The sequence below is a fragment of the Theobroma cacao genome, chromosome 4 (assembly GCF_000208745.1).
Source record: "Theobroma cacao cultivar B97-61/B2 chromosome 4, Criollo_cocoa_genome_V2, whole genome shotgun sequence".
Taxonomy (NCBI): Eukaryota; Viridiplantae; Streptophyta; class Magnoliopsida; order Malvales; family Malvaceae; genus Theobroma; species Theobroma cacao.
In genome coordinates, this window is record NC_030853.1 from 1398916 (window position 1) to 1406868 (window position 7953).

Consider the following 7953-nt stretch of genomic DNA (forward strand, 5'->3'; position numbering starts at 1 on the left):
TTTATTTGAAAAGTTAATTTTTTTGTTGTATGAATGATTTTGTGAAAAATATTTTTTTATTATTCAGTTATTTTTGGAAAATTTACATTCTTATCGAAATCGTAAATTGGCATAACTTTAAAAATATTTTCATTGAAATATTCTATTAGTTTATTATTAATAGCAATATTTGTTATTAAAGTATTATTTTAATAGTAATATTTATTATAAAAATATTGAAAAATAATTATTATAAATAATAAATAGTAATACTTATTATTAAAACTTAAAAATATTTATATTATTAAAATCATAAAAATTATCTATTATAGATAGTAAAAATAGTAATATAATAATATTATTTATTATAAAAATATTTTTCTAATTTGTTAATATAAAACTTTTCAAATTAAAATTAATTTAAATAATTATTTTATTAATATAATAATATTTCAAGTAGACTCGTGTCGTGTACCACCAAAAAATATGCCCAATGCCTGCAAAATTTATCACGCGCTGACTAATTCTGCCATGGATTTCACCAAAAAAAGACCTTTTCTAATACCCCAAAGTTCTGCCATTAAGCTGTCTGTTGCATCGATGTTAGCCACAAATCCACTAATCCATTCCCCTTCACTATTGCGTGTGAGTCCACCTGTAGAGGCACGTTTTGAGCTCGACTTAACAGCCCCATCCTTGAGAATGAAACAACCCATCTCAGGTGGTTGCCATTTAACCCATCGCACCCCTCAAGTACTGAGCCTTTTGTTGTGGAAAGCATTACTGGCTTCCTTGGCCAGCTTTTTTGCTCCACTCGAAACTCGACTTGGAGAGTCTATTACTGGCTGGAAGATGTTCTTATTTCGATTCTTCCAAGTGAACCATAAGGTGAAGGAAAATTGAATACACAACAGCATATTATCAACCCAAGCATTCTTACTAGCACAATTGAGTATTAACCATTCGTACCTAACACAGGCCAACAGCTCCAAACTTGTAGTGCAAAGTGGCAATCCCTGAAAAGATGAAGAGTTGACTCATTACCACCCATACAGCGCGAATAGGAGGCTCGGTTAATCATTCGTTGCTTCATTCTATTTTCATTAGTATTAAGTTTGTCTTTGAGTAGCAGCCACGTAAAGAAACAGACCCTTTCGGTACATGCTAATTTTCAAATTCAGCTATGTTTAGACTTAGTCAAAATAAGCCTAACACATTAAGTCGGTTTATTTTTTTATTGAAAATGAAGTGAGTTGGATTTAAAAATTCAGGTTTATTAATAGGTTAGTCTATTTGATCAATAGGTTGTCTTGGGTTCGGACAGACCAGGCCTACGAGCCAAAAAATATATAAATAAATAATTTTAGTTAATTTAATAATATTATATATTTAGTTATATATAATTAATAATTTAATTATCAATGATATTGTTTATTTTATATATTCAATGTCTTTAATGTTTACTTGTTAAATTAATAATTTTAGTTAAAATTGAAACTCATTATTTCTATTTTCTTATAACAATGAATATTAGATGATAAATTGATAATAATTCAAACTTTTAGACATTATTACTATTCAAATAAGATTCAAATGTTCTATTTGAGAATGAGAATTGAAGAGTACATAAATAAATCTTGAAGTTTCTATTTATTTAGTTATATATTTATATTTATGGTATTATAGTTTTTGTTAAAGATTGAAATTTTATTTATATTTGATGTAATTTATTTGTTTGTAACATGTTTTTATTATTCAATTTATGGATTAAATCATGAAACAATTTTATTGATATGAATTTATTTTTTAATTGGAGGAACGACATTCGAATTTTACTTTTTAGATAAAAGATCATATATCAACTAATAAGTCAAATGCTCAAGTACTTATTGATAAAGAGTTTGTTAGTTAAAATTATAAAAATGAATTTTATTTTAAAAAGAAGTGAACTAACCCAACCTGATTCGTGAACATTCTTTTTAGATAATGAATTACATGCTCAAATTATCAATTACTTGAAACAAGATAATTAATGGACAAATAATAACTTCCCACTAACAAGAATGATGCTATCCCACTACGAGCCATCCGTGGCCAAATGCCATGATATAAGACATTTCTGTCTGCCGGGTGAATCCCTGTAATTCTCTCAAATCTTTTCCCTGGTATTTTCCACTTGAGAAGCTTTCTCTCCATTGAAATGAACTGCAAGGCATAATTGGCTACATGAAGGCAATCTGCATATGAGCGAGACAACTCAAAATGTCTTGACCATGCATTGATTGTGAACCTAGTGGCCTACTTCATACTTAATATTCTTTTCATCAAGGAACATAAAAGCTTAACAACCACAATATATTGAGTTTCTAGCAGAAAGAAAAACAAATACGAACATTTACAAACCAAAACATGCCAAAAGGGAACAGGGCTCATACATAGAAAAAAAAAAGGGAACAACATTGTAAATTATAACATAAATGGATGAAGATTGAAAACAGAACTATTTTGTCATACTGACTTATTAGCTGGCAATCTCATGGCAAAGGTAACTTGGATGAACAAATCCATATGCTACAAGTAAACATCACAGATAAAGCAGCTCTTAATAAAAAATATACCTTGGGCAACACTATACATTGTGATCGACTTTTGGCAGTGTCAAAACTGTGAGATGCAGCAGCAGCAACTGAACCTGAAAACCCAGCTGCAAGACTAACAGCTAAAGGGGAGAGTGGACCAATTTCTTCGTCACACCTGAGGAAGAATTCCAAATTTTAGCCATAGAAGCTAACATCTAGAAGTTAAAATCTTATCAATAGTTTGGGCAATATCTGAAATTCATTGCAGATAATTTCACATAATGCCATATAATGATATATAACAATATTCTATCTCAATTCTTTGTTTCATGTTAATTTATACAGCCATGGAAAAGTGGTTCGGTCAAACAGTAAATTTTCTGAGCCAATATATGACAAGGAAAACCATGTCACAAAAACTTTTGACAGCATAACTGATCATGGAAACCTGAGATTAGAGGCTTCAAACTTAACCATATATTACTTGGGAAAACTAGGACTAGCTCTAAACTAAATTACAAAAGGCCAAATACCTAGATGATCTTAAATATTAAGTTTGAATGCCCTCCATTTCAAAAAATGGAATATGGTATTTCATTCCCTGGAAAGTAATGAAATTATTAACTTTCAAAAAAAAAAAAAAAAGATTGACAGTCCAATTCAAAAATCATGATTTTACAACCTAGACCTATCTTTTTATCATGTGGCTCTCTTCCAGTATACAGACCACACTTGGGTGGAAAACTAACCGGGATATCCATATATTACTGATTAAAGTGCCTCAAGCAGTATAAGAATAAAGAAACAAATTTTTTTATCTTTATTAACTATACAGACACTTTTGAGGCAAAATCGTAGATGCATTAACAACTAAAGCATATCCTAAATGACACAGCCAATGGTTAGAACTTGGTTCTTTCACTTGGAAGTTTCAGTTCAAAACTTGGTGAAAGGGGTGGTGCTGATGTAAAAGAAGAGGACTACTGCCAATGACTAACCCAAAGATTCAATGGGCTTCTACAAGTACCAAAGATGTATCAACTAAACCACAATCCAAAGAATACTAAACAAGGCAAAGAAAGCTAAGACGTTTTAGTCTTTTCCGTCTTGAACTTTGTTGACAGAACAGACATAAATAAGAGAGAAACGCAGATTTATCCTTCATAACCAATAAGATAACAAATATTAACAAAGCCAAGTTTGTGAAAGAAATGCTAGCATATGTGAATGTACACATCGTGCTAAAACTTGATCATTACTATTAACCCGGTTTAAAATTGAGATAATAGTTTACAACATATCAACATTGTATCCAAAGAGAAAAAGGAATAGATGTCCACCAGCTAACCTAACTACTAACAAGCCAATTAGTCTTGTGCTTCAAGAAAATTTAACTGAACCAGAAAAAGGTGGATCTCTTTATATTTGTCAATTGTGAACCCAAGACCTATTCTTTTCCAAAATATTCCCACTATAAATAACTTCATTTGCAAGCAAAATGGTACACAAATAGTTCTCAGATACTTGAAAGATTTGAATTTTAAGAAACGGAAAGCACAAATAAAACTGGCATCTACACTAATTTGCACACACATGCAAATTAGTATCATATCAGTGATAAACCAACACTTTTGTATCAGAAGGTGCCCAGAAAGAAAATCTATACCATGACATAGAAAAAAATGCAACATTATGTTTTCTTAATTGTTTAATAATTTCCCTTAGAGAACACCTGTGGCCATTTGGAAACATTTTTTTTGTTTTTCCTTCCTAATTTCTTTTCTCTTTTTTTTTTTTTTGGATAAGTTTCCTCTTCTAATTTCTTTCCCTTACAAGCACCAGATGTTCAGATTATTACCATTAACACAGTAAAAGTATATTAAATCTTGGTTTGAAGTCCCTAAGGATACAATAACAAACTTGAACTAAAAAATTAGATGATTGCTTTGCCATGTTTGGTTCAGCATCCTTCTCTCTATTCTCCTTCACATGAAGAATGAAATATAATGAGAACAACCCTAGCTCACCATAAAATCAACTAAAACATTCAACAGGAAAACATTATGCATCATATGACATGGTGGGAATTAAAAAAAAATTAAAAGAACACCTGGGTAGGGGATCCATCCCAACTGCCTTCCAGTCTAGCATTGCTCGATGTAAAAATTGCCAAGTGGAGAAGAATATGCCACCAAATATAGAGTCTCGAGCAACTCCAGAACGAAGGCCTCTCCATAATGCACCCCATCCTTCCAAAGAAATGATTTGGGATGGCCTCCGAACATCATAAACTGGTGGTGGCTTCCCAGACCCAGTCATCATCCAGGGGTAATCTTGTATGGCACCAACCATATTAGGATGTTTGCTGTTTAAGATGGACAACATTCCTACCGAATGGTTCAATGTTCTCATCTCTGGTGTATATCCACATAGTAATCGGGCAATTGCTGGCACAACAGATTTATTTTCTGTTACTGGAGTCGATCTTGAAAAGCGAGAAGCAGAGGTCACTTGCGCGCGAAGTTTAATAAGTTCAAAAGGCGAGCTTGTTAGCGACTCCACAGCACCAGCTGCCATTCCTGCCATAAGGGCCTCAGAGACATACACATAATTGTCTTCTCGACCATCTGCGAAACAGCCATATCACCACATGATGCACTAAATGTTGTGGATGCTATGGAAGGAAAACTTATTTCAATTATTCTATTACATTATGCCATTTACATGAACATTTCAAATTATGAGGAGAAGTTGGGAAAGGAGAGTTTGTTGATTATGAGCAGCTACTACTAACATCAGGAAATGAGATCACTGAGACATAATTATAACTCTTAGGTTTTTGCATAGAATCCGAAGATTTTTTAATATAATTAACAAGAAAAGGTAGAACATCCACAGATTTTAGTTTTAATTAGAATGCAGCTACTCAATTGAATCTCTTTCTTAAATAAAACAAAGAGCTGCTATTGACAGATTAGTTTTGTGAAATTTTACTATACAACTATACCTCTAAAACATCTATACCCATTTGACTATACATGCTTACATACAATAAACAAATTAGACAATAAAACAGAAAAATTAGCACTATCCATGCCAGAGGCACAGTTAGACTGATAGAACATGGAGAAGGGTGGGTTTGTATTTGATGGCAATAAAGTGACTCAAACAAATAGTCACTTTGAAGAAAAGTTAAAAGCAAAACACTTTGTGATGCCTTGGTTTCTGAATATTACATTGTATATCATGAATCAAATTAACATGGAGTAACTTTGAGATCTACTCAGCAATTTAATAAAATACATAACCGACTGATGTTCTTTAATGATCAATGCTATGAAAGCTCCTAAGTTGTCTCTTTTCTAACTGGGCACAAAATATTAAAATATGGTTTGCATGTTTTTTAATCACCCAAATTGTGGAAGAGAATGTGCACACTTGTTATATTAAGCATACTACATTCAGGGTAAAATGACTTGTAAATACTACTTAGTGAATGACAAAGAATACCTTTACAGAAGGCTGTCAAAACTTCATATATTCCAAAGCGAGCTCCCAAACCAAAAATTCTCCCCCAGGCCAACCACTCAAAGCCACTATACAAACCTGTGTTTTTTAAAAGAAAGCAAAAATCAAACAGCAAATAAAAGTTAGGATACTGAACATAACAAAATTTGTTTCTAGAAAACAAAGCTAGAAAGGGAAAGCAAGCATAATAGGAAGTAAGCAGGATACCAAAAAGAAAGGGGGTGAGGGGAGAGGAACTGCAAATTTTAGTTTCCATAGTAGTATATTCAAATTTCTGAAGGTATCAATCAAAACAAATTGGATGTCCATCTTTCCTATCTGGACTGTCCCAAAAATAATCCACTTTCCTTTTCTAATACTTGTTACTTTTTTTTTTTCTCTATTCCATATATTTTAAAAAAAATTTACAGTAAAAACTATAGAATAAAACTATTATAAAAGTTATAAAATAATAATATCAAAAACACTAAACCCATAATATTTCTCTTAATCTCCATGCCAAGTCAAAAGTGAAGATTCAATTTGAGATGGAGGAAATATGTATTTATATGGTAGAATTAACACATAAATGACAACATAAAAGAAACTAAGAGGAAATAGATAGGCCACATTTAAGGTTTAAACAAATGCTACGAATTGCCCCACTGATTTGTAGCTTAAATTAATTTAGAGGTCTATTTTTGGATTTTTTTTTTTCAAATTTAGAAGGCATCAAAGCATACAATTGAACATGCAACCAATCTTTTAACCATAACAAGCTAGAGGCTTCGTGCACCATGCTTGCCCAAATTACAGCTTCAAGTTTCATCCAAGTCAACTCTGTCTTCATTGTACACTTATTTTAAAGATCGAAGAGAAAAAGGTAGTGGCTGCAACAAAATCCATTTTGCTTCTTTCATATATTAGACATTCTCCTCTACAGTTTAGCTTTCATAAGAAAGCACAGAGCATTACCTATGTACAAAGCTTTTCTCTCCATCTACCTTCCTCTTTTAATCTTATGGGACTGAAAACTTAGTCCAAACACAAAATTATTTCAAAATTTTATAAAATTGAGGGCAAATGGTTCTTGATGTTATTATGAATCAGCTATGAGCATTTCTTCTTTCCCCTTATTCTTCATTTGTAATTGCTAAAGTAATTGAAAGCTACCAGGTGGAGAAGGCCAAAAGTATCAAACAAATTTGAAAATTCAATAACCACCACCCATATAGGAAAAGTAAGCATATCAAGGTTCCCAAAATCACAGTACACAATTCTATTTTGCCAAATATGCAACCGTTATATACCATTCCATCCATTTTGTCAATTCATATTAAACAAACAAAACGAGTAACCAGCACCTAACATTTTGACTTAAAGTGGAAGTCCAATACATAAGTAGAATAAATAAAAGAGAGGCCTAAGGCTTACCTGAATTTCCTGACAAAGCTCGAACTCGATTTATAACCTGAGAGGCGGTTAATTGCTTACTGGAACCTGAACCAACCTGTTCACCTTGAAAGATCAGAATATATAACATATATTAGAAATAAATAGGTTACTGATTTTTCTAGAACAAGAAAAGGGTAGTGATGTAGCCGAAAGGTTTAGGGCAATTAGAACTCAACAATTAGGGCTAGAATATGGTTGATTGTGTTGGAACAATAAAAAGATAATTGGGTTTTCAAAGAAACCTCTTGAATAAATATTCAAAATAACAAAAGATGATAATGATAATCTTCTACCTAAGATACTTATTTATAATAGTTAAGATAAATCCTAATCAAATAGTAATTCTAATCCTAAATAAAGACTTAAAATACTAAAATTCTAATAAAGATAGAAAAAAGAATGTTAAACTAAATAAATAAAATAAAATCCTAAA

The 7953-nt window shown here is 31.7% G+C and overlaps 1 protein-coding gene across 1 annotated transcript in view; it reads right to left on the reverse strand.

Annotated features, from left to right (window-relative positions):
- LOC18600892 (mitochondrial arginine transporter BAC2) overlaps window positions 1894-7953 on the reverse strand; it is a 17135-nt gene continuing 11075 nt past the window's right edge. Inside the window, exons 3-7 of the mRNA XM_007031620.2 lie at window positions 7500-7575; window positions 6069-6164; window positions 4669-5185; window positions 2598-2733; window positions 1894-2184 (exon numbers count right to left, since the gene is read on the reverse strand). Of these exons, the coding sequence (XP_007031682.2) occupies window positions 1987-2184; window positions 2598-2733; window positions 4669-5185; window positions 6069-6164; window positions 7500-7575 (1023 nt within the window). The 3' untranslated portion in view covers window positions 1894-1986. The remainder of the gene's footprint in view (window positions 2185-2597; window positions 2734-4668; window positions 5186-6068; window positions 6165-7499; window positions 7576-7953) is intronic.